This window comes from Aythya ferina (assembly GCF_964211825.1).
Source record: "Aythya ferina genome assembly, chromosome: 12".
NCBI lineage: Eukaryota > Metazoa > Chordata > Aves > Anseriformes > Anatidae > Aythya > Aythya ferina.
The window spans coordinates 11226683-11252965 of record NC_140308.1 but is presented as its reverse complement, the minus strand read 5'-3'; the positions used below and the strand labels follow the sequence as shown (position 1 = coordinate 11252965).

The window sequence follows — 26283 nt, the reverse complement described above, 5'->3', positions numbered from 1 at the left end:
CAGCTGCAGTTCCCCTGCATCCTTCTGCACCCCAGCACCCCCCACATCCCAGCCCGTGGCTCTTCCAAGGCAGAGTCTAGAGCTCCAAATTGCAAGCATCAGGTGGAACATGCCACTGTGTCACTAGAGGAATGCGGACCAGCCAGACTAGTTGCTCAGCCCAGATAAGAGGCTCTTTCATACTGCAAAAAATACCAATATCACATGCAAATATCTCAGCTGCCATGGTAACTGGCTGGTGCAGCGTGCGTGCAAGCGCAGCAGCCAGCGTGGCTGCCTCCAGATCCAGCTGCACGACCACCACTGAGACAGGACCTGCGGCATCGGCAGGGCTCCCAGTGTCCCAAAACAGGAGCACAGCTGTACAGGACAGCTCCAGCAGCAAAACCCAGGCAGCCCCAGGCAGCAGGGAGGGCACAGGGGAAGGCACGTGGCCCTGCCTGAGCAGCACCCTGCTGCACACCAGGACAAGGTGTATAAAAGTGATAAGTGTGTGCTTTAATATGTGTAGCATGCCTCAATCTGTGCAGCATGTGTATGCGACATGAAGGACTCAGCTTGCTTGGCAGACGGGCCCTTTTCCTGTTTTTCTGGCATTTAGAACTGCCTTGACCTCCTGGTCCCATCACTTTTAACACTAATGCGCTTTTCATGAAGGTGTTTTCCTGCACACTAATTATGTTGGTTTTCCTTTTGTAAATTAGCCTGATACGATCTGTGTGTCTTGGCAAACAGCCTCCAGAACAGTAACCAAAGTCTTTTTGTTTGATCATTGTTTACTTTGCAAATCTCCCTGGTTTTACTTTTCTGGCTGCCTTCTAGAAAGTGTCTCCCAGGCCGTGTGTTCAGATTGGAGGGAAATGGGGCTTTGCAGCCTTCCTTCCTCCAGGAATGGGCGAGGTTTCAGTATTTCTGAGGCCCTCAGGCTACAACAAGGGCACTTCTCCCACTGCTGTCCCCCAGTCTCCTCCCTGGTCCCATCACCATGTGCCCAAGCCCAGCTGTGCAGAGGTGCAGGTCTGCACCAAGCTTGTAGTGGGTGGTGGAAAAGCCCAACTGATGCCCTCATTCCTGGTCAAGAGGCATCTTTTGACAACAGCCAGTACTCACAGCAGCAGACCTGATCCCATCTAAATCTGGTTAGCTGCAGAGAGAGTCCACCTGCCTGCGGAAGCTAAGAAATAAGTTGTATCAGCAATTTGCCTGGGACTAACAGTGCCCGGGGAGGGGACAGGCTTTAATCTACTCTCACTTACTTAATGCACTGGCAGATAGGAGTGGAGGGGAATTGCTCTCTCTGTTTCTATTGCGGACTGGGCAAAACCAGGAGAGAAATTCACCGGCAAAGTGATGCAGGCAGCATGGCATGGGTAGTGTCCTCTGCCCTTGCTTGCTGAGGGCACAGGGGGGCAGGGAAGCAGCCCCCAGGCTGCACATCAGCCCTGGGGACCCTTTTGGGGCCAGGAACCCTCCAGGAACACCACCCAAACCAAAGCATTTTCAGTGGAAGAGAACCAGCACCATGCATGCACTGAGTGTCCTGGCAGCGCTGTCAGTGCTCAGCTGGAGCAGGGGCAGCAAGTGCAGGAGATGGGCCTGGGAAGATTCGCAGGCTGCAGGGAGCATCCCTGCCTGTCGTCCCCAGGGGTGCCGCTGCCCACCTGCTGGCACCACGCCGAGCCTGGCTGGCACCAGGGGGTGCTTCGGAGCGACGTGGCCGGGAAAAGGGCTGGTGAGAGGCCTCCAGGTGAGAGGCGGCGGCGGGGTGGGAGGGATGCCAGTGGGCGGCTGGGCTGGGTCTGTGCAGCTCAGGCAGCACCTGCCTGCAATGAAAACCTGAAACCCTCCTCTGGAGCTGAGCAGTTGTCATGAAATATGCATGGATGCTTGTGCATGGGCTCCACATGTATTCTGCGGCGCTGCTTCCCAAGGGGATAATTAAGTGTCGCTCTTCATCTGGTGATCACTTCAAGATCAAGGCAGTGGATACCCAAATAGAGAAGCATCCGCTGCAGAGAGCCCTGGGCCCATCTTGTGGTCCTGGGCATGGTGCTCAGCACCCTGCCAGCGCTTCAGTCCTCCCCCTCCTCTAGTTCTTTCTTTATCTCGCCCTTATTTTGTCACCCTTCACCTCTGTAGGATCCCAGAATAGGCAGGCAGCAGAGCCAGGAGGCATCAGGCTGGTTGGTATTCACTGAGCATGCACCATGAAAGTTTTCTGTTGTAATCCATCACTGTGTCTCCATGCTGCTCTGCTTTCTTCAAACATTATTAGCATGGAGGCCAAAACAGGGAATTTAAGTCTTTGATTGCCCCGTGAACTTCCACCAGTGTCGCCAAAAAGCAGAAGGTCTTCTTTGGGTATAAAATGCCTTGGAAGAAAGAGCTTTATTTACTGCAATTTATTTGCAGTTTGAAGATCCTGTAGCCTTCTGTGACAGAAAGACATCTCTGAAAGCACCAGTGCAGGAGAAAGAAATTATGCTTTCGTTTTTACACAGCATGAGTTTCCGTGGCAGCTGCATATCAATTTGTGTGTTATTTTCCCACGGGTGGAAGAGGAAAAAATAAATATCCCTGTACATTTCTGGCATGCAGATTCATGGATCTCTTTGGCAACCCTTCCTGTTAATTTTGTGCAGCTTTCTGCACCATTTCAATTACACCCTAGAGCTGCCCAGTGCAGCTGGGTGCCCAGGAGCCCCCCTGGGATGGCGGAGGCTGCAGTCAGCCCTGCCTGGCTCACTGCAGCTAGGTGGTAACATAGCTAGGCTGATCATGCTAGGACTGTGCAAATTTGTCTGGGTACCCCTGAAACCTCTGCAAACATGTGTTAAAACCCACCTGAGTGGTGCCAGCATCAGGCCACCGCTGTGGGGCTCTGAGCTATCCTGCAGTCGCATGTGAGGTGTGGATGTAGGGGCATGCATTATATATAGCAGGCATAAATAATACAAGGCAAGGTAAGGTTTCTGTCCTGACCCCCCCCGGCAAGTTGTGTCCCTGGGTGAGGGAGTGCTGAGCACCTGGTGGTTGTGGGCACCCATATGGGGTGAGTTTGCAGTGGGACTTTGCAGGCAGAACAACATCTAGCAGCCAAAGCCTAACTCCATCTAGGAATATCCTGCCTGGTTTACATCTCTTTGTTGCATGCAGCTTTCAGTTTGCACTCAGAGAGCAGCTGAGCCATCTCGTGGCTTTTCCTCTGCTGCAGTATTTCCCTCTACCTGTCCACACTGCCTGTGTGACCATCAAAGCACGTCCCAGTTCCCTGCTGAGGCCCTCACCGATTTACCTCAGTGCATTTTGGCCACATGTCCCTGCACAAATTTGTGGCAGCTAAGCATTCAGCCCATGTGTTTAATGAGCTGTGCCCGTGCCCAAACCAGCTGCCTGTTACTTGTGCAGGCTGTGCATCCCTCCAGCCCTGGCACAGCGCTGCTACTGACGTCAGCTCCAAAACTGTGCTGTAAATTATTCAGATCTACTAGTTTAGCTCTGTGTCTTCTCCAAAATCAAGCACACTTCTGAGGGCGCTGAAAATAAATGGTTTTGCTGAGGAGGTAATGTATTTTTAAAGGAGATCACTGCTATCACATTTGCCTCTGCAGAAAGAGCCCTTTATGCAGCTTTTGCACGACCTGGTACTTGTGTCTTGTGTTTCCTCACCAGGCAGGGTTAGGCACTCAACAGCACAGCAGGGTCTTCTCTTCACAGAGAAAATAATGGCAGAAGTAATAAAACTCTGAAAAATTCCCAGTCATCCACCTGCAGCTTCTATCCTCACACAATGTTTTTATTAATAAGGATTGTAGGCAGCACGGAGGCCCTGAGCAGGGGGCCCAAGGGGGAGGCAGGTGGCCCAGCACCCCCTGCTCAAGGCACGGATTCCCTACAGCGCCGTGTTAACATTTATTTGCTGGGTAAAGCATCTCGACCTGAATTTGCTGGGTGCCCAGCCGTATGCAGCATGGGTGCACTACAGCCAGCTTGGCATCACGGGCAGCCTCAGTCTCATCTGGGCTATTTTGTGCTCCTCAGTCTCACTTCTAAGAGGTGCTGTGCATGCAGGAGCCGAACACCATGACACATGGCTGAGCTGTTGTGCAGAGTTTTGCTCAGTGGAGGCTCAAGCCTGCAGCAGTGAAGCCCAGCCCATGCCTTACCTGGAGCTTTCCAAGAAATGTAACAGGGTGAGAAGGCTGGGGAGAGGGAGGCGAGAAGGCTGGGGCTTCATCCACAACCTGTGCAAGGCAGGTTGTGGATCTTTTTTCTACCTGAACATGGAAGGTCGAAAAAGATTTCACTGTTGGCATTTGCCTGGATAAATATTCCATTTCTGGGAGTTTTGCATAGGGGCCTGTGGGCATTGAGCATGAGGGCAGCCTGGAGGCTGTGTGGGTGTTGCTGGTTGGCCCTGGCTGCGTGTTTGTGATGGCAGCTTGATGCCACCTTTGCAACGCCCCTCGCCAGCCAAGGTGCTGTGCAGGGCTCAAACCTGCCCTATCTCAGCATCAGAGCCTCTGGGCTGAATTAATTCAGTCTGTGAACTCTAAAATGAGTACAAATTTCTCAGGAGCATGCTAAGACTTAATTAAAACTTGCTAAGGAGCTTGGATATCTTTGTGTGAAATACAGATGGAGGAATGCAGGGTTTTGTTATTGCTTTGTTAATCGTTTCATGTAGGCTTGGCCATGCTGCAGCAATGCAGAGAAATCCCCTTGTTCGGGGCTCTCCAGGAGGAGCAAAATTATAATAATGAGCTGGGTTATAATTAATTGTTCTCTGAGGACACATTCTCATTACATCTGATGCTTCTGGTGGGAATTTTCTACAGGGAGCATCTGAGTACACAGGCAGCTTCAGGTATGCTCCCGCCTGCATTTCTGGGCTGATAGTGGCTGCTATCAGGTTGCTCGAAGGGAGGGGAGGGGGGAGTTAAACTTTTTCTAGAATTTTTTAGCTGTCTCCCTGAAGGTCTTACATATGTAGGTTAAATATTTGCTTGGGGCAGAACAAATGACTAATGCAAAAGGCACCAGTCAGTGATGAGTTTTGATCACTGGAGCTTCCCTTAATCCATCGCACTCTGTTGGGTAAGTAAAATGCGCATTAACCTGCCTGGCTTCACAGCCACCTTATTTCTCTGTATCCGAGGGGGCTCTGAGCACACACACTGGATGAAAATGGGTCTAATAGCTCTGGGCAGGCTTCCCTCCTGCTGTTCTCCCAATGCAAATCGATCCTTCTGCTGGTCCAACTGATGCATTTGTGCATTTTTTTTCTTGAGCTGGCAGCTGAAACAGGGATGTTTGCAGATATGGAAAAGGCCACTCTGAAAGCAAGAGCTGAGCCCGCCGGCTTTGCTGGCTGCACATGAGCTGCCGTGTTTGAACATGAAGAGAAAGCAAAGGCAGTACTCACCTGCGTGCTGCTCACAGAGCTGTGGCCACGCTGTGCCTAGCTGCGTGAGCAAGCCAGAGCTTCCCAACACACCACAGCACGTCCTCGAGCTGCTTGTGCTGCACGACCCAAACCCAGCACAACTGAACAATGTCTGCTCCCATGGCTGGGAGCGCTCAGGTTGCCCTCCCACCACGGCATGTCCCCCAGTGAGCTGCTGGGCACTGGTTTAGGGCTGGCAGCTATCGATAAATCGAGCCTCCCTGCTACCGGCTGGGCATGCAGGTCCCACTGCCTGCCTGCAAAGCCATGTTTCTGAAAATACCTTCAGTGATGTTGTCAGCCGGGGCTTGCTCAGGTGCTGGCTGGGAAACCAGAGGTGTGAGAGCTGCCAAGAGGTCGGAGTCTCTCTGGGTTAACCCAGGCCAGCACAGCCACATCCCCCCAGAGGGGCACAGGGGCTGGCTGCAGGTTAGAGTTGGTCTCACTCCTCAGCACCACGGGAGCAGATGGCCGTGCAGCCACAGCTCTGGGAAGGACATCGCCTTGGGGGCGTCCTTGGAGCACACAGAAACGTACACGGCCTTATCGTTTGTTGGCGGTGGCATGTGACAAGCAGGAGTCCCCTGCTATCAGAAAATACAATGCCACATGGCATCACGACACCCCAGCTGCAGGGTGGTAAATGTGCTTGTGCCGTGATGGTGGGATCACAAAGGGAAGGGCCCTAGAAAGGCTGCTGAACGTAGGTTGGCTTTTTAAGAGTTCAGCCCCAAATAACATTTGCCTTCGGGCTGAGCTTTATCTGCCTGGCACATACACCAGGACTTGTCACTGGTGCACGGGGCCTCTGGGCCTCACCTTCCCCTCTTAAAACTGGCCCCAGGATGGTGGGGGCAGCCTTTTAATGCCAGCAGCTGCCATTTTGAATATTGCTACCGGCACAAAACACCATTTCAGATTTTGCTACGTGCTTATTCACTGAGTTATTTTTCTGAACTGGGGAAATTCACAGATATGCCTTGTTAATTTAGACTTATTTAATGTAATTGATACAGCTTATGTGCATTGCATAATTGCAATGCCATTAAAAACCTGATGCATTCAAAGGGCAGGAAATTACTTACTGGTTAAAGCGATTTACATAAACATTATTTTACCCTTACAGCTCATAAATTAAGTCAATGACAAGATGGAATTACAGCTGCTATTGGAATGTATAAAGTAACTTTTCGTCTGTCAATATTATCGCCAAACCAGACAAAGGAACTGCACAGATAACAGTATATTTATGCAAATCATCACAACTAATTGTTCCCCGTCTCTTCAGATTTAGTATTCATGACAAGGCTGTGCCTGCTGCGTAAGATTTACATGAGTTACTTTCACTCTGCTGGCAACAGACTTGCTGTGCCTTAGCTTAGTCTGCATGTTTCTTTCGCAATTAGCAACCAGAGGGTGCCGAGCAGTCCCAAGTCCAGCCCATCGCCCAGCCCAGCTCAGTCTGAAGGAAATGCAGGTGAGGCAGCACTGGGGGAATGCGCCCAGCGTTGCCTGAGCACTGCCCCCCCTTCAGCCTTCCCCAGAGCCTCTTGAGCAAGCGTATCCTGTTTAGCTCAGCAACCCCTTTAATTACCTGCGCTGCTTTGCAAATCACTTCCAAAGAAATCAGTAATATGTGCTCCTAATTAATATTCTCTTGTCCTTGGGCTTGCAGCACAGCACACAGAGCAATGCGTGACAGCCCTCCACGGGGCTTAGGGTGGTGGCCACATGCCCCCCAGCTCCATGGGGACAGACACATGGAGCAGGGGATGCATGGCTCTGCTGCAGCTGGCAGTGAGGCAGGGTGTGGGGGATTGCAGTGCCTTTGCTCAGCGCTGCATTTCACCTTGTCCGCTGCACTGCTGGGTGCTCTTATGCACACATCTGTACGTGCGTATGCACACATGTGTGTGAGCACATGTGCACACATCTGGACACACACACATGTCCACCCTGAGGGCACTACGCTGGGAACATGAATAAAGCTCAGCTGAAGAAAATGGGAGGCACCACTTTGCAGCGGCTGGGAGGTTTTCCCTATGTTTTTTGTTTTTTTTTTTTTCCTTCTGCACTCTGCGCAGGCATCTGCAGCACAGAGGTGGAGGCAGCGCCAGGATCGGTGGTGGCTGCGCTGAGCCAAGATGTCGCTCACAGTGTCTGTCCCCACCAGTCATCCCGCTCTTCCCATCCCCAGGTTGCCTTGCAGCGCTGCCAGGGGTGGAAGCCCAAGGGGGTGTTGCCGGGATGGAGCCACAAAGGGACGAAGCCAAACCCTGCTCCAAAAGTGCCCAGACATGTGAAATACTACAATTTAGCACAGCAGCGTGGGAGGCAAAGGACGTCTGCTCGGTCCCCTGGCACAACAAGAGCTCACCCTTTGCTTCCCGCTGCCAGGCAGAGCAGCGTTCCCCTTTCCAGCAGTGCAGGACTGTGACAAAACACAATGGCCTGCTCGCCATCCCCCTGGGCTCCCTGGGCTCTTTGCCCACCCAGACCTGCGAGGGATGCTGCCACCACAGCACCCCCGTGCCCCTGCTCCTGCTCGGTGCCCACCCAGGCCAGCACCCCACCCACAGCAGGGTCCCAAGCACGGGGAGAGGCCAGTGCAGGGCCCATGGATTTTGGGGTGCCACGGTGACTTGGTGTGCCGCGGTGCCCTGGGGAGGCAGACAGCGGTGTGGGGCAGCACAGGGCTGCTGCTGGCACAGGTCATTGGCATGAAGTGACCAAGGCCATCGGCATGAAGTGACCATGACTGCTTCCTGCTGCGGGGAGTATCTGGTATTGCCAGTTAATCACCATTAACGAGTCATGAGTAACACGCATCTCCCAAAACAGGCATTAACATGATAATCCTATGCGCTATATGGGCAGGTAGATACAGACCTCACACTAGAAATGCGTATAAAGACACTTAAAGCAGAACTTTTTATTCACTTGCTGACAGCTGAGCCTGCCGAGGGGTCTCGAGGCACATCACGCCTCTTTCCTTACACCCAGGGGTTAGAAGCCAGATCTTTCCCCCTTCAAATCCAAGTCCTCGGGGCACCGCTGGGGGCTGGCGGCGGGGGCAGCACCGGCACCGGGCACCTCCCGAGGACCTCGGACCTGCGAGGCCGGCGGGGAAGACGCATTTATTTTCCGCTCACACCCCGGCTGCTCCTTCCCAGCCAGTTCCTGGGACCTTGCCCCTCCCGGCCGGGGCGGCCCCGGGCACAGCCCGAGGGCTCGGGGCCGGGGCTGCCGGTGCGCCCCGGGGCTGGGGGGGGGGGGAAGGCACCGTCCCCGCCGCCCGTCGGGGGGGGCTTCAGGGGTTGCCGTGGCAACGAGCACCGGGGCGGAGCTCGCCGTTTCCGTCGACCGAGTGCCCGGGAGGGCGGGGACGGGACCGGGAGCGGGAGGGGGCGTCCCGCCGGCACCCCGCGCCTGGTGAGTCCTGCGGGGCGGCCCCGGCACCGCTACCGGCACCGGCAGCGGCGGGGGGGCTGAGCCGAGCCGGGCCGAGCCGGGCCGAGCCGAGCATTCCTTTGTCTGCGGGGCTGCGGAGCGCCCAGCTCGGTTCCCCGTTAGCCAGCAGCGGGCGGCGCCGCCGGCACCGGGTTTGGGGCCCCCCGGTGCTCCCGGTGCGGCTCGGCAGGGGCTGGGGCCGGGCGGCAGGGGGACTGCCGGCGCTGCCCGGAGTCCCGGAGTTTAAAACAAAGCAAAGCCCGGGCGGCCTGGAAGGGGTGCGGAGAGGAGCACGGTAATTACAGGCACGGTTTATGCAACATCCGCTGGGTGCTCTCGGCGAGCCCGGGGCTTTCTGCGCGGCGTCCCCGGGAGGAAAATCCGCAGCGAGGCGACCGGGCACGGGGCTGGGAAGCAGCGGGGACGCGGTGCCGCTTCCAGGGCTCTCCCCGCCGCTGTCCCCTGGGTTTCGGAGTACCTGCGGCCGGAGCCGCGGGCAGCCTGAGCTGGATTTCCTCGCGTTTCCCCGCAGGCGCCGCGGTGTCGCAGTGCTGGGCGCCCCCGTGCCATGCTCACAGCCCGCAGGACCTGGGCTCCGGGACCCTCTGCGGGAGCTTCGTGCAACCGGGACCCTCGGCCAGCCGGTGAGTGCCCGTCGCGCTCAGCCCGCCCGCGCTCACGCCCTTTCTCACACTTGGGCGAGGAGAGGCCGGGAACCAGCACGCCTGCATTTTTCGCATTGCTTTCTAGCACGGGCTGGGGGGGTGAGAAACGGTCTCGGAAGCGGGCGTGAGCTTTAGGCGAGGCGGAGGGTGAGCGGAGCGGTGCCTCGGTTCCCTCCCAGCCCGTGAGTAAGGAAGCCCGGGCAGAAAGGTTAATGTTTCAAATGTAAGAAAGAGACAGGGGCGAAGCACGGCAGGGAATGTGCAGGGCTCCTGCTCAGCCTTCAGCTCGCCTCCTCGGAAGGGCTCGCCGTGCCCCCGCGGCACGCAGACCACATCGGTGAGTTTGGCCCCGTGCTCTCTCCCCAAAAAGCTGAGCCACTGTGCAGGCGGGCGGCTGCGTGCTGGGGCCTGCAGCCACCGTCAGGGACAGTGCTTCCCACCGCTGTGGTCCTGGCTTTCCACAGAGGGGCTGAAATGCCCTTTAGGGGCTTTATGCTGCTGTGCTGGCGGTGGTTTAGCCGGGCACTGCTTGCTGGAAGGAACAGGGATGCTGCTGGGATGGCCACGGCTGTGCCCATCGGGTCATCGGGGTGCTGGACGTGGGGCTTCTCGTCCTTCCCGGGAGCGCTGGCTGTGGCTGCCTCCTCCCATGCCTGGCCGAAGGCAGGGACATGAGCTCAGTGCGTGGCTTTGCCTTTTGTCCGGGCATCTGCAAGCACTTTTGAAATGCTCAGTTTTCACAGCGTGGATGAAATGTTATGGCTAATTAGAGACAAAGACGAAGTGCAGACTGATGAGCTGACTTCTTCAGAGAGCTGAAAGGCGAGGCACTTCTCCATCCAGATGCTGCTTCCAGCTGTGGCCCAAGTGCGTCCTGATGATTTTAGGGGAGAAACTGCATTAGTGGGGTTTTACCTGATTTCTTCCTGCCAGCCGGAGACGCTGTTTGGCTGCCTGCAGCAGGGGTGCTTGAGGCTGGTGGGTGGGAGGGTGCTGGCAGGTGGTTTTGGCTCGGGGTCCTCTTCACTCCCTGCTGTGGGTGTGCAGGGTCCTGTAGGTATTTGAAGAGCTTCCCCTCCCCTGGCCTCAGCACCATGGCCTTGCCCTGGCTCAGTCCTTGCCAGTCACTGTTCCTGTAGCAGATGAGCACACGGACAGCAAAAAAAACTCCTTGAGATCTTGTTTTCCTTCTGATTGACACAAACGCTGTCACCGTGCTTCCTTTTGGGTTTGGTTGCATGACAAATAAAAAAGCATTGGGGGCAGCGGAGTGAGCTCACCCTGGCAGGGTCCGTCTGTCCGGTTTTGGTGATGCAAACAGGGTTTGGCAGCTTTTCAGAGATAGTGTCACAGGAAGCCAAGCGACTGGACAAGGGGCAGAGATGGGAAGTGGATGCCGGTGTCCTGGGGGGGCTGCTGTCAGAGGACAGATCATGCAGCTGGGGCACTGCAAGGTGGAGCTTGCCTGGGTCTGTCTGCCCTGCAGAGCTCTGTGAGGATGCAGGAGGACCCAGCCCGAACCTCCATTACTGCTGCACAAGTTGTTGGCAAGCAGTCTTACCCTGAAGGGCTCCTTTCTCTATTTAACACTGCCAACATTTTTAGTACTACTGAGGGCTTTTATGGCGCTTGTTCTCTCGGTGAGGCACATGCAGCAAGGAGCCAGCAAGGAGTCTGGCTGCTGGGCACTGCCCAGCACCTCAGCGGGGGCTGCCGAGGCTGGTGGGGCTCCCAGCCACCGTCCCCCACCAGTGGCTTTGGGGAGCACTCTCCCCTTTCCGGACAGCGCAGGCTGGCAGGGAGGAGCTGGGCTGACTGTGTCTGTCCCCATGGGATGTCCACGGTAACTTTTCGCCCTGTCTCAGGACGCGGGCAGGACGTGCTCATCGCTGGGAGCGAAGAGGAGTTCTCTGCCCAGGACCCTCTGCTGCCTGTGCTGGTCCAGCATAAAATCTGTGGTGTGAGCTGGCCAGGCTCTGCAAGCCCACGCGGTGTCTGCCTGGCCCTCCAGGTAAGAAGTGCTTGATTCAGTGCAGGGGTGGGCAAACACATCTCAAAAGTGTGCAGCTCTCCCTGCTAGCATGAGTTCCCCAGCAGGGATCGACACCCAGACACCTCAACAGCCTGTGCCTGGCTGGGCCTGGCAAATGAGCGTGCATCCCGCATCCTGCCTGGTTCCACAGGGAGCATGGATATATGTGGCAGCGCTGCCCAGCACTATTCGAGGCGGTGTGAAGGCTCCCCCCTCTCAGCCCTTTTCAGAACAGTTCCTTGTGGCCCTTTGCTTTAGTCCTCACATGTTGCACTGGCGAGGGACGTGGTGTGGAAAGAGTGTCCCAGCTCTCTGGAAAGTCTGAAGGCATCAAAAATGCTGGGGAAAAACCCAGAGTAACGTTTTCTGTGCTATTCCTGGGCTAGGTAGCTGGAAGAACTCCAGGCAGGAGGGGTATCACTGCCTGCCCCATGCCAGGGTTTGCCAGGAGGAGGAGGAAGAAGAGAGCAGATGGAGGGCAGGCAGTGGCAGAGGACAGTGTCCTGACACCAGGATCCTGTCTGTGTTGCTGTCACCAGTTCATTTTGGACTTCAGGCAACCCATTTAAATTTTCCTCCTTTGAAAAGAAGGAAAACACCTTGTTATCTCACACCGGCCTTGAATGAGACTTGAATTCCCTCCAGCAGAAGCCTTCTGGAGCTTCAAGTGAAAGACACCTCAGAAATGCAGCTGCTCCAGTCTTGGCTCCTGCCTGGGTGCTGCTGCTGCCTCCTAAATCATTTCAGAAGCATGTTGTGTGTAATGAGTATTCACCGCGGTGCATTTGCCAGGGTGAGACGTGCTTCTTTGATGTTGCTCACTGGCAGGTGATGCCACGTGCTCCTAGACAAGGTATAAGTAAGAAAAGGAACTTTTGACCGGGATGGGGGAACAATAATGCAAGCTCAGCTGATCAGTGACATACCTTTGCAGAAGCATCCACCCCACTAAAGCTTTTTTTAATGATGGCATTAAAAATAGATTTTTTTTTTTCCTTCAATCCAATGAATGCAGATTCGTACAATAGACCCAGATTATTTTTTTTAATTTTTTTTTTTGTTACCTTCCCTGTATTCTTTTTCCCTCTCTCCCTCCAGATTTCTTTTTCAGTTTTACCAGAGCTGGAAGCCATGCTCCATCTCACGGGTTGCCTCTCACTGGCACTTCGTGGCAAGTGAGCAAGGGCTTGCAAGTGAGAAACGAACACGTAGTGGGACCTGCTGGGGCAGAGCCTGGGGTGCTTGTGCTTCACGTGGGCTGGCACAACGTTCCATAAAGGCCCCAGAACTTTGTGTTCAATGCTGTGCGCAAGCCACAGCCTTTCTGTAAGGCCACGTAGAATATAGACACCTGAATGATCAAGCTGATGGAAACAGTTGTTTATGGGCAGATCTGCGGGCAACTTGATAAATTCATCTTGACAAAAATACTCTGGAGAGCAGAGCTGTGGAGCAATCTAATGATGCTTTGCAGTGCCCAAGCAATGAGGAGAGGACCTGTGAGTGATTTGGAAGGCCAGGCATCACTGCAGCCTCCTGACGCTGACATCCCCTTGAGGGGATGGGGTCCCGGGGTGTCCCGCAGACCCACAGCAGGTCACTGGAGCTGGCTGGGACAAAGCAGCAGGAGAGGGATGGAGGAGCCAGCCTGCATCGAGCCCTGTCAGGCCAGAGGGGTTGGAGGAATCAGAGCGCTGCTCCTGGCACTCGCTGTGCTGATCTAATTCTGGCTTACATTTGGTTTTTGTCCCCATCTTTCTTATCAGCTTGACTCTCAAAGCTGCAGTCACAGGCACTCCCAGCCTGCAGCTGTAGGTCAGCACTGCCTGCTGCAGTCAAGGGCTTTGGCTTTTCCCTGCCGTGACCAGTCCCACTTTTCTGTCCTCTGCCACCTGTTCTGTGCTCATGCCTCCCAAAAAACTCAGTGAAACTCCGGCTGCCAGCGGGTGCCTCAGCAGGGCCCCCCCACACACCTGGGGAGCGTACCAGATTTTAGGGTCAGGGCGATGGGGCAGCCCTGGTGTGATGGCATGGAGAGGTCAGCATGGGGCGGACAGGAGTCACAGGAGCCCGTTTGTTCTCGTGGGTGCAGGTCTTGCCGCAGCAGGGCTGGTGCCCATCCCTGACGGAGGCTACGGAGGAGCCACCAGCATCCCCCAACGAGCTGGCCACCACCGCGCCAGGGCAAGCAGCCTGCACCATGAACCTGGAGAAAGCCGGTGAGGGGACATGGGGCATGTGGCCAGGGCAGAGGGCTGTGTGCCTGCTGGGGGGGACACACGTTGTGGGGCTCTCCCCATCCCACATGCAAACAGGAGCACAGCAGTGCTCCCCAGGTGACGGGGGTGTCCCCATGCGCACCCCTGGGGCTCTAAAGCTTCCCTGCTCATCACCAGCCTGGAGGTGAAGGTTGCTCCTGCTTTGCAGGGCACTGTGGTGGTGATGGCTGGGGAGAAACAGCCGTGGAAATGCGCGCAGCAGGCGTGGCTGTGCCAGGATGGATTAATCCCCGTGGTTTCCCATCTGGCTCCATCAGGACTCAGTTGCCCGGGCTTGTTGGGGCTCATCCTGGTGAGGGAGCTGCTCCTGCGCGTGGCCCCGCTGTGGCCGGGCTCCCTCTGTGGGCAGATGGCTGGTGGGGAGGGAGAGGGATGCAGGAGGAGGAGAGCCTGCATGGAAATGGTGCTGGGCAGAGGCCTGGAGACGGCTTTCTTTCCAAGTGCACTTCAAAGTGTGTTGGAAAGCAAGAGGGAGCTGGCCATGGCCCTGTAGCTGCTGGTCCCAAGCTCAGACCCATCCGTCTGCTGGTGGCAGAAGTAATGTGGACCCGGCCGCTGTCTCTGCTCCCACAGATGCTTTTGCAGCAGCAGTGTGTTGGAGTCAACATCCAAGGTGCCCATATAATTTTAGTTCAGCTTCCATTATATCTGTGTATGACGATGCAGTCTTTAATAACACGATCACATACTGTTTTTCCACTGGCACCTGCTCATTCAGAAAAAAAAAAAAAAAAAAAAAAAAGGATGTGGTGCTGCAGGATGATTCAGAGCGCGGTAGTAAAAGCAGTCGTTAACCGTGTGAGGCAGCAGCGTGTCACCAGGCAGCAGGGCTGGGTCACGGCACGTCCACGCGCGGCAGCCTCCGGGGCGGCGCTGACAGGCTCTGTGCTGTGGCACAGGATGCTCTGAGGGCATCGGTGGGGCTGCTGCTGGACGTGCCAAGCGTGGTTCGTGTGGGGCAGTCCCTGCCTGCCTTCTCTGCAGGGAGTCCTTGAGCCTCGGCTGTGTCTCAGGGTCCTTGTGGCAGGGTTTGCTGTTTGCCCAGCCAGCTGGGGTTGGTGCTGAGTGCTCCATGACCGTGTCCAAGCTGTGCGCGGGGCACGTCTCAGCACGATGTCGCTCATCTCAGCATAACATCACATCCCTCTGTCTCAAATGACAGTGTGCTGGTGTCACACTCACGTAGCTTTGCCAGCATGGTGGCAGGCAGACCCTGGACACGCGGTGCCCCTGTGAGTCCCCATCCCCACCACAACCCACGGTGGTCTCTCCCTGTAGGCAGTCCCTGGCTGGCTGCTCCCAACCCACCTGTGCTTGCTCCCACTGCAGGGGGCAGGTTTTGCAGTGGGAAGCGCGCCAGCCTGCCGGCCCCACGTCCCTTCCCTGTGATCCAGAAGGTGGTGGCATCCATGGCGCACCTGCAGGAGGAGAAGCTGCGGCTGCAGGAGGAGCTGCTGGCTCTGCAGGAGAAACTGGCTGCCCGGAAGAGCGAGGAGCTCGCCGTCTCTGTCCAGCTACAAGGGCAGGTATGGCATGGCTGGGGGCGTGGGGGGCACCATCTGGGTTTCCAGTTGCAGGTTGCGACTCGGTGGAGTGCAGGATTTTTGGTGCTCTTGTATGCACCAGCTGAGGCAGCACCTTTGGCAAGAGATGCACCCGGTGCCTGGGTGAGCAGCAGGGCCCTGCTGTGGTCAGCTCACAGGGTTGGCAATGATCTGGGTGTCAGGAGCTTCTGAGCAGCTTCTGTGGCTGCCCAGCGCTTGGCCAAGCAGCTCTGTGCCTTCCTTGCAATGCTTGCACTGTGCTTTCCTTGCAGTGCTTGCAGCCCCTAACTGGCACCACTGAGGCACTGCGAGGTGCCTCATCCTGGCAGGAAGGGGCTGCACCAGCCCGGGGAGCTGCAGAGCTCTGGCTCCCCACTGCAAGAAATCTGCATCAGGACAAGCTTGTAAAACCAACCCAGCAGATTACTTTTAGTGATTTTCAAAAGTCAGGAAGTGAGAAGTGACCATGAAGGCAGAGTCGAATGCTTCAGAGGAGGAAAGTGGTGAAGGGATCAGGTTGTGTCAAGCAGAGTGTAAAAAATATTTGAGTCAGTGCAAAATCATTGCCGTGCCTCTGTGGTCAGAAACCCTGTCTCAGCGGCGGTGAGCTGACCCTTAAATATTTCCTGCGCCAGTTCAGACGCAGCTCTTGGTGCAAGGACCTTGCTCATTCCAGGGAGATTGAAATCCAGGGCTGCTAATAAAGGGATTTGCATGTGGATGTTGTGGAAGCTATTATAGTCAGGTTTTGCTTGTTCCACTGGTGTCAAAAAGGTGGATGTAATTGTCCTGGATCTGGTTGGCATAGTCTGCATGACACAAGCGTGAGCACCGTCAGGATCCGGCCGGCCCTCCATCGGCTAGCTCACTGGCACAGGAGAGGCAGCTGGTGGGGCCGGGGACGCACGGTGCAGGGCAAACGCCAGCCAAAGCACAGCCCGAAACTGGATTACAAAGGCTCGGGGATGGCCGGGCCATGCCTCTGGCCGGATCTGACAACCAAGGAGTCCCTGTTGCCTCCGGAGAGCAGGATGCACCCAGAGATGTCAGAGGAGGTAGGGGACGGAGTGTCTTGGGGTGCTGCTCATGCTGGGAGCAGCTCCTCACCTGCATGAGCTTTCTGCTGGGCAGCCCATGGCTGGGTGTGCTGCTGGCCGGCACCTTCCCAGCTCTGTGGCTTGGTTTTTTTTTGCTCTTAACGATGTGTTTGTCCGCGAGTCTTTGGGAGGGCGGCTCTGTGCGCGCCTGGCAAGGAGCTGGGGCTGGGAGCATGCAGGGAGAGCGGCCCTGGGGTGGCAGGCAGGCTGCTCACTGTGCGTGTCCTTGAGATGCACCCAAGCTGGAGGGGTGGTTTCCTTGTCCCTCCCCTCCCAAACACAGTTAAACTTCAGTGAGAAAGGGATGTGAGACGCTGGAGTGTGGGCTGAGACGAGGACATTAATATTTTTAAATATTTTAATAGTGTAGCTTACTGGATGTGGGAATCAGGTTTTCCGACTCAATCTGAGAGGATGGGTGAGATGGTGCTGCTGTGCTTGCTGCTTGCTCTGCTTCCCCTGGTGTGGGTCAGCCACGCTGTAGGGGCCCCAGGTCCCCAGGGGGATCCCAACTCCAGCAGGGAGCAGCCCGGTGCCGAGCTGAGCTGGCAGCACCTTTGCGGGCACACGGGGCTGCGTGGGGGGTGCTCCCCAGCAGCTGGCTGTGTTGCCGTCTCCGCAAGGGAGTGGCTTAATAACTTATCATAATTAATTACAGCACAATGTGAGCACATTTGCATTTGTTATAAATCAGCAGTTTCTAAATTATGGTCCGTGGAGGCCTGGTTGTTTAGAGAAGGCTGGTTACTCAGATGAGGCAACAGCCTCCTGCTCTCTGGGCGGGGGATTTGGCAGCATGATGGTTTCTTGCTGCCTCCTCCAGGCTCAGGGAGACCGACTGGAAGTCTGGGGGACAACAGCAGCGAAGTGGGCAGCCAGGCCTGGCACCCCCAGGGCAAGTTTTGGGGAGGTGGCGATGCTCCTCTGTTGGTGCAGCCACCAGCTCTGGGGTAGTGGGCTGAGGATGGGTGCTTGGTGCGGAGCACAGAGCACACAGCAAACCCCTTGAAACAAAGCCTGCAGCTTCCTGCAAGGCTGCTGGCTTTGCAGAGCACTTGCTGCAGCAGTTAATGAGTAACTGCAGTGATATTTTTTCAGGAGCCTCTCTGCAGCAGGGAGGAAAGAGCTGGGAGAGATGGAAACCTCCGGTTCCCTGCACAAAAAAAAAAAAAAAAAAAAAAGGATTTTCTGAAATCTGCCTGTTTTTTGGGGAAGGGCAGGATGGTCCCCAACATGAGAGGCAGATCAAGTGACAACATGGTGGGGAGCGTCCTCCCACTCATGATACTGAGATACACAGGCTTCTGGAGGAGCTCCTGCTCCCTCTTGTTCTCAAGATAACTTTCCTAGAAAGAAAAAGCAGTAATAAAAGAGAAGGCAAAGTCAAGCCATGTTGCAAGGGCAGGACAAGGTACTTCTGGTTCTCTAAACACAGCTGTGAATAGGTCTTTATTTTTTTTCTCTCGAAAGATGTTGCTATTTTTTTAATAATGGTTTCTGCTAATACTCGACGTGGACAAATTATACCTGTGGTATAACTGAGAAGCAAGCCTTTCATTAACGTTTGTTTTAATCAGCTCGTGTGAATCAGGCTCTCAGAGCAAGGCAGAAAATGAGGGTGCACAGAAGGTGCGATGAAGGATATTGGGAGGAGAAACCCTTCCCAGGGAAGTAGTGCAGCACAGCTGCGCGTTTTGGCACCCGGCAGTGGAGGCGGTGTGCCCAGGGCACAGCTCTGCCCCGTGCCACAGCCTGGGAGCCAAAACGCTCCCGAGAGAGCACGGGGGGAGAGGGCTGGGGTCTGGCAGCGTGGGGGCTGCTCTGACAGCAGCCAAGAAACGGCAGAAGTCCCCTCCCGGCTGACCTGGCCTGTGTTGGCAGGTTGAAAACTTGAAGGCGAATCTCCTGGACCAAGCCCAGGAAATCAGCAGGCTGCGCTCAGAGCTGGTGAGCTCGCCGGTGTTGGGGTTGGCTGCGTTCCCCTTGTCCCCAGGGGTGGGGGCGGTAGGTCTTTGGGGTGAGGTGCCAGCTGAGGAAGGGGTCTCGGCACCTGGGGTCGGATCAGCAGCATGGCTGTCTGGCCCCAACCCCTCCAGGAGCTGCAGTGGGGGTCCTGCTGCCATTTACATGTGCCAAGAGAGAAGAATTGAGGGCTGTTTGTTTCTGTGGGACTTTCTTACTGATGCAACACCACAACTGGCAGCACCGGGGCACTTTGGGCAAAGGCTCCCTGCCACCACCCCACGGCAGGCAGCGAAATCCCCTGGGTCAGGGGGGCTCCAGCCGTGGGGGCTCCCCGTCACAGGCTCAGCCTCTCCCCCCAGCAGGGCGGCACAGACCTGGAGAAGCACCGGGACCTGCTGGCGGCTGAGAACGAGCGCTTGCGGCAGGAGATGAAGGCCCGTGAGGGGGAGCTGCGGGAGCTGCGGCGGCAGCAGGCGCAGTGCAGGGGCTGCACCCACCTCCAGGTGAGTCCCTGGTGGCGGTGATGCCAGTGGGACCGCGGGTGTTGGTGGGCACGGCGGCCTCAGCTGAGCTGTTTTGGGACTAGGAGAACGCCGTGCTGCAGGAGCGGCTGTCCCAGCTGCAGCGGGAGGCAGAGGAGGCACGGGCCAAGCTGGCGGAGCTGGACGTGGAGGTGCAGCAGAAGACGAACCGCCTGGCTGAGGTGGAGCTGCGGCTCAAGGACTCGCTGGCCGAGAGAGCCGAGGAGGAGGAGCGGCTCAGCCGGCGGCTGCGGGACAGCCAGGAGACTATCGCCAGCCTCAAGTCGCAGCCCCAGCAGATAAAGGTGAGCACTGTGGGGCTCTGCACCGGCTCCCCGAGCTGGCCGGGACTGTCTCCTGCCTGGGCAAGGGGAGACAGGCTGGGTGTGTGATTGTGTCTGGTGGGGGCTGCCAATCCCACCCGGCCTGAGCGCCTTGGTGGTGCTGTGCTGCTCTGAAGTGCAGCCTTCTTTGTAAATTAGCCCTACGGGGGCAATGCCAGCTCTGTCCCGGCCCTCAGGCGCTGCTGGACAGGCAGCCCTGGCCCTTGGCGCAGCATCTCCGGGTGGTTTCCCTCAGTACATCATCAAGACAGTGGAGGTGGAGTCAACCAAGGCGAAGCAGGCCTTGTCAGAGAGCCAGTCCCGAAACCAGTACCTGCAGGAGCAGGTGGGGATGCAGAGGCAGGTGCTGAAGGAGATGGAGCAGCAGCTGCAGAGCTCCCAGAAGACAGCAGCTCAGCTCCGGGCCCAGGTACGGGTAGCCAGCCGAAGCAGTGCGATGGCTGTAAACCAGACGTGAAGCCACTGCAACACCCGCATCATGCTTCACCTCAGCTGGGTGCCCAAGCATGCCGTGCTGCGGTGGGCTGCGTGGTGCCACAGGGGGTGCATCACCCTACCAACCCCCCTCCCAGATTGCAATGTATGAGTCTGAGCTGGAGCGGGCCCACGGGCAGATGCTGGAGGAGATGCAGGCGATGGAGGATGAGAAAAATCGTGCCATCGAAGAGGCGTTTTCCCGTGCCCAGGTGGAGATGAAGGCGGTGCATGAAAACCTGGCAGGTGAGGAGGGCGTCGGGCTTGTGGGCTTCGTGGGGCTGGGGCCATCCATCATCACCCACACTCAGGTTGTGCCCACAGGTGTCCGGACCAACCTGCTGACGCTGCAGCCAGCGCTGCGTACCCTCACCCACGACTACAACAGCCTGAAGAGGCAGGTCCGGGACTTCCCCCTGCTCCTCCAGGAAACCCTGCGGAGCGCCAGGGCTGAGGTGAGCTCAGGGTTGGCCCTGCTGCCCCCCCCTCCGCTCCCCACATGGAGCAGTAGCAGTGCAAGGGGGTCGCTGAGCCACCGTCCTCTCACCCAGATCGGCCAGGCCATTGAGGAGGTGAACAACACCAACCGGGAGCTGCTGCGGAAGTACCGCCGAGAGCTGCAGCTCCGCAAGAAGTGCCACAATGAGCTGGTGCGGCTGAAAGGTGCATGGGGAGGTGGCTGATCCCAGCAGGGGGCCTGCACCCCGCCCCGGTGGCCTTGGGAAGATGCTGGGTCAGGCGGTGCTCGTCCCACCCAGTGCTTGGTGGCATCTCAAGGTGCTGCGGGGCGGTGAGGTGCACCGGGGCCAACGCTGTCTCTGCTCCCCACCAAGGAAACATCCGCGTCTTCGGCCGGGTCCGTCCCATCACTAAGGAGGACGGTGAGGGTCCGGAGGCGGCCAACGCGGTGACGTTCGATGCCAACGATGATGCCGTCCTTCACCTCCTGCACAAGGGGAAGCAGGTGTCCTTTGAGCTGGACAAGGTCTTTCCGCCACAGGCGTCCCAGGAGGAGGTGGGTGCTGTCCCCTCTGCGCCCACGTGCTGCTGTCAGCGGCAGCTCTGACATCTCGGAGGGATGTGGGCACCTCCTTAATGCTCCCTGCTCCACCACAGGTGTTTCAAGAGGTTCAGGCCCTGGTTACTTCCTGCATTGATGGCTACAATGTCTGCATATTTGCCTATGGACAGACAGGGGCAGGAAAAACGTACACGATGGAGGTGACTTTGCCTGGCTTTGTCTTCCTCTTCTTCCTCGGTTTGCTGTCCCATGTTGCCCTCTGTGCCCTGCGTCTTGGTGCTGTCGCTTACCCAGGCTGGCCATTTAGGTCAATCCTGGGGTGAATTGGGGAGGTGGCCATGTGGAGGCTCCCCGCCTTGCCCCAGCTCTGCCTGTGCCCTGCATGGTCTCTGCATCCCCAGCTCACGGTGGCTGTTGCTGCAGCTTCTGGGCTTTACTTCTGCTTTGCTGCAACAGAAAAAAACAAACAACAACAACAACAACAACAAAAAAAAAAAAAAAACCAACAAAAAAAAAACACACAACGGGTTATTTCTTCCTCCCCTTTCTTGCCCGATTTATCAGGGAACCTCTGCAAACCCGGGGATCAACCAGCGGGCCCTGCAGCTGCTCTTCTCTGAGGTGCGGAGCAAGGCATCTGACTGGGACTATGCCATCACCGTCAGCGTGGCCGAGATTTACAACGAGGCGCTCAGGTACGCTGGGAGCTGGGGCAGCTGAACATTTTCTGCTGGGGGGTGCTGTGCTGCTCTGTTTTTTACCTCCACGGGGCACAGGCACAGCACTTGGGAGCCAGCTCTTGCATCTCAGTCTCAGGGCCTTAGGCCCTGTGTTTGGCCATGTAAGGATTTTTATTTATTTATTTATTTTCCCCAGCGCATGCCGCTCGTTCAAAGAGCTTGTCTGGGACCACTCCCAGCTCCCTCCTCCCTTGAGCTCCTTCTGCTTATATGGGCTCCCTCTGGCTCTGACTCCTGCCTTGTCTTCCTCTGGCGGGTTTTGAAACGCCTCCCCCGTGCCCCTGGCTCCCCGGCCTCTGGCTGTTATATTTAGAAGCTGCTCGCTGGGAGCCGAGAGAATGAGAAACATTTTCCTTCCCTGCCCGCGGCCCTGCCTGGATGCTGGCAGTGGGAGGCAGCTGGGAGCGGCGGGGGGGGGGGATGGCAGCAGCCGCTGCTCTCGGGGACCAGCAGAGACCCTAGCAAAGATGCCCCAAGCGCACATCTGCTCCTTGTCACATACCTGGCGGGCACACGGGGCAGCGGGGACGGGGGAGGGATGAGGTCTGTAAATAGGCTGTGAAATATCCCAGGAGGAAGTGGCTCCCACAGAGCTGGAGCAGGGTACTGGGGGCACTGGCAGTGTGGGTGCACAGGCAGCGTGGCACACAGCAGGGTGTGTGGGGGGGACACGTGCCTGCGGGGCAGTAATGGGTACTCCTTTCCAGGGACTTGCTGGGGAAGGAGCCCCAGGAGAAGCTGGAGATCAAGCTGTGCCCCGATGGCAGCGGGCAGCTCTATGTGCCCGGGCTGACCGAGTTCAGGGTGCAGAGCGTGGAGGACATCAACAAGGTGAGGGGAGCGGGAGGGTGGCACCGAGTTACTGCGCAGCTCCCCCTTAGGAGGGCTTTAGGGCATGGTAGTGTTTGCCTCTGGGTTCACAGCAACACCAGGAGGGAGCTGGAAGGCCTGCCGGGGTCTCTATGATGTTACCCCAGGTTCAGAAGCATTTCCGAAGTGCTGGGGAGTGAGAGCCCAGAATAGACCCCTGGGTGGGATACAGCCAACACCCTGCCGTGAGACAGGCAGCAGTGCTTTCCATGAGTTGCAGGGGTGTTAAAAATAAATATGTGGGGCCTGGGTGGCTGGGGGGAGGATTAACAGGATACCAACCACCACTGGTTTGTCCTGGCTGCCATTCACCACCTGCCTCCAATGCATCACTGGGGTTGAGGCCGGACAGCACTCATCACCCTGATGGATTTGGGCACCTTTCAGAGCTCTCTGGATGCAGGGGCAGGGGCTGTGAGGGGCTTGGGGCAGGTCTGGCCTGACCGTCTCTCTGCCCCAAGGTCTTTGAGTTTGGCCATGTCAAGCGGGTGACAGAGTGCACCAACCTGAACGAGCACAGCTCCCGCTCTCACGCCCTCCTCATCGTCACTGTCCACGGCCTGGACCGCAGCACGGGGCTGCGCACCACAGGTGGGTACTGGACCCATCACCAGAGCATCTGGATGGGGGCTGGCAGCACTGCCAAAAGCTGTGGTGTGGCTCTGTGCTCCCAGGGAAGCTGAACCTGGTGGACTTGGCGGGCTCGGAGCGCGTCGGGCGGTCGGGCGCAGAGGGCAGCCGGCTCCGCGAGGCGCAGTACATCAACAAGTCGCTATCAGCACTGGGGGACGTGATCTACGCCCTGCGCTCCCGGCAGGGCCACGTGCCCTTCCGCAACTCCAAGCTGACCTACCTGCTGCAGGACTCGCTCAGCGGGGACAGCAAGACCCTCATGATGGTGCAGGTAGGGGCCGGGGACTAGGGCCTGCGTGGCGTGGGCATCGGCTGATGGGAGCTGTTTCACCCTGCTCGGGACGGGGCTCACCTTTTCCTGCTGCCGGGCCTGATCCCTCCCTCCCTGTGGGAATGCAGATGCCATCCCCGTCAGCATGGCGTGCCATGTAGGAGTTTCCCTGTCTCCTCTTGACAGAAAGGCTCTGGGAGCTCCATCCTTGCCCTCTGCCCCTAGCCCCTCTGAATGCCTGCGGCTGCACCAAGCACTGTTGGGGGATGCACGAACTGCTGTAGTTTCCTTGGCTATCCCTAAAGCAGGGGCAGTTGGTGACAGGGATATCTGTCTGGCTCAGATGATAGCTCGGGTGCAGACGCACAGGGCTGTCTCAGGAGCGGCAGGTTAATAATAGCACGACCCCAGCATTTGTGGCATTTGCCGTGCTCGAGAGCTGGGGCAGGAGAGCCTGGGAGGGGGGTGGGTGGCTGGTGGGCTGACACGCTGCTGCTCCTGCTGGCTGCAGGTCTCCCCCGCCGAGAAGAACACCAGTGAGACGCTGTGTTCCCTGAAGTTCGCCGAGAGGGTTCGCTCCGTGGAGCTCGGCCCCATCTCACGCAAGGCTGAGCTGGCGTCCTGGCCCAGCCAGGAGCAGCTGGAGGTAACCAAGGTGCTGCTGGCACCCTTCCTCTCCAGCTGTCCCCGAAGCACGAGCTGACTGACGGCCACATCTCATCTTTTCCCCAGGGTGACGCGCCGGGGACCTCAGTATCCTCCAGCCGGGGCCACGCGTTGCCCAGCCCAGGGCCACCCAGTGGCCGTGCTACCTCCATCCGCAGGAAGCTCCAGACCTCAGGTGGGTGCTGGGGGGCCTCACAGCCCCCGCTCCGTGTCCCTGCTGCTCCTGACCAGCATCCCTCTGGCACAGGAGGCTCCCACCACCAGCCTCGTCCCAGCCAGCTGCTGGCAGTCAAAACCTGTGTAGTGGAGCTAGCTGATCTGCAATCAGCTCGTTAACTGATGGCTAATTAGCTGGTTTGGACTTCCCCAAGAGCACCCTGTCACAGCACAGGGCAATGCAGGGTTGCAAAGCCTCTGCGGGCAGCTCTGGCTGCACGTGGGACATCCGGGGCAGCGATGTTGTGGGGCAGCAGCAGTGCCCCCAGCTTGACCCTCTCTTCCCTTCAATTTCAGCCTGAATTAGGGGCAGCTGTGGCTGCCAGGTGAGTGTATGCGGCTGGGAGCCGGTGGAGGGCTCTGCTTTGGCCTGGCTTACCAGCAAGGGCAGGTGTGCTGGGCTGCACCACTCGCAGGGATGCTCGCGGGACCAGCTCACGCGGGGCCTGCCGAAACACCGCTGGCAAAGGCTTGGGCTTGGGCTGTGATGGCCACAGCCTTGGCCTGGCGTGACCCTCGCATGTCTGTCTCCCCCCAGGGAAGCTGAGGCCAGTCCCTGTGTGACAGGTGCTGGCTTCTAGCACCAGGCCTGCTACAAAACTGGGCTGCTTGCTGGAGAGCTGTCTGCTGGCTGGAGAGGGTGAAGGCTTTGGTGTGCTCCCCTCGCCCACCTCAGTGCCCCAGACCCACCAGGATCCGTGACCGGGGGTAGTGGCATCCCTTCTTGCTGCGGCACCTCTTCCCATGAGACATGCAGCTCTGTGACTTCTTTCTTGCTGGACGGATGCTTTTAGCCAGGATGGGGAGTGGGAAGCTGCTGGATGCTCCCTCCACCTCTCCAGCTTTTTTAGGACAGTTGTGGGATCTGGCTGGAGGGATCAGAACTGCACACAAGCTGGAGCTGAGCTGGGATGCTGCTGCTATGGGAGCCTGGCACCATCCTGAGGTACAGAATGAGGCACGGGGTGCGCTTGGCGGTGCTGGGCCTCCCAGAAACAAGGTTCTACCCTGCTTCGTGTTACGGCCAGGCACCCACCCAGCATCTTCTGGAGCAGCACTTCTGATATTTGAAGCCAGAAGAAGCCCAGCAACTCCTTTCCCCATCGGTTTCAAGCCCTGTTGTTGCACAAAGGGCCGTGCGTGCACCAAACTGCTGGGGTCCCATGCTGGCCCCCCCGGGCTGCTCCAGACGGAGGGAAGAGCAGGCGCAGGTCTGCCCCTGTTTTGCGGCAGCTGTGTGGTCTTAGCAGTCTTGAAGGAAGCTATTGTAAAGTTATTTAACAGTTGTCTTCTCAAGAGCGATCACAGTGTGGTCAAGGTGAAAGTGTTTGAAATATTTATATCCCGTTTACATGGTCGTGGAATGAAGAACAAGTGCGAAACAAACCTCCAGCCCAGGCTTATTAGCTTACGTGTTGTGACAGCAGCTGGTGGGGTCGGGGGGAGGCAGCACAAGAGCCTGCACCCCTCCTGGGACAGCCAGCCCCAGGTTGCTTCCTCCTCCAGCAAACACCTGACTGGATCCTTCCTGCCATAGCCATCTCCTGTCACAATTCCACACTGTATTCTTAAAAAGAAAAAAAAAAAAGGGAAAAAAATAAATCTAGTCTTTTGTAAGAGTAGATTTTTCTATGTATTTTAATTTAAGAAAAAAACATGTTTTATAACAAAACTTATATTAAATGAACTGTTAAAGCCAGTCCTCTTGTGCTGCTGTTATTTCCCTGGAGGGTGTTTGAGCCTTGTTCTGGGAGGGTGTTTGCTCCCTCCCTACTTGTGCAGCATCTCCTTTTGTGCTCTGATGGAAAAAAATCAGTAACTCCTTCCTCTTCCACCTGTTTTAGGGCAAACAGGAGTTACTTGAGCCTGACAGCAAGGCCAAAAAAAACCAAACAACAACAACAACAAAAGTGCTGCTATCAGCCTCCTTTAGTTAGTGAGAGATTTAGTATTTAACTGCTGGCCAGGCCCTTCACAGTCTTCTTAAAACTTGACCACAGTTGGATAGATGAGGTATCAGCTTTACAGCTGGCTCCCATATACACAGCT

General features: G+C 57.0%; 1 protein-coding gene across 13 annotated transcripts; it reads left to right on the top strand.

Moving 5' to 3' along the window:
* Window positions 1–1625: 1625 nt before the first annotated feature.
* On the top strand, window positions 1626–25933 carry KIFC3 (kinesin family member C3). Of its 13 annotated transcripts, none has more exons than XM_084533611.1 (21): window positions 1626–1747; window positions 9429–9540; window positions 11427–11572; window positions 13686–13812; window positions 15202–15398; window positions 18395–18460; window positions 18838–18981; window positions 19065–19304; window positions 19579–19752; window positions 19916–20063; window positions 20142–20272; window positions 20369–20480; window positions 20651–20832; window positions 20934–21038; window positions 21403–21533; window positions 22286–22409; window positions 22910–23039; window positions 23123–23352; window positions 23864–24007; window positions 24085–24193; window positions 24773–25933. In XM_084533611.1, the coding sequence occupies exons 2-21, from the start codon at window positions 9465–9467 to the stop codon at window positions 24796–24798; spliced, it is 2742 nt and encodes a 913-aa protein (XP_084389737.1). In that variant the 5' UTR covers window positions 1626–1747; window positions 9429–9464; the 3' UTR covers window positions 24799–25933. The 13 variants fall into 13 exon arrangements, 12 of the variants coding, with proteins under 12 accessions (XP_084389737.1, XP_084389736.1, XP_084389731.1 ...); XM_084533610.1 differs by lacking the exon at window positions 1626–1747 and adding an exon at window positions 8389–8878; XM_084533605.1 differs by lacking the exon at window positions 1626–1747 and adding an exon at window positions 8898–9191.
* The last annotated feature ends 350 nt before the right edge of the window (window positions 25934–26283 follow it).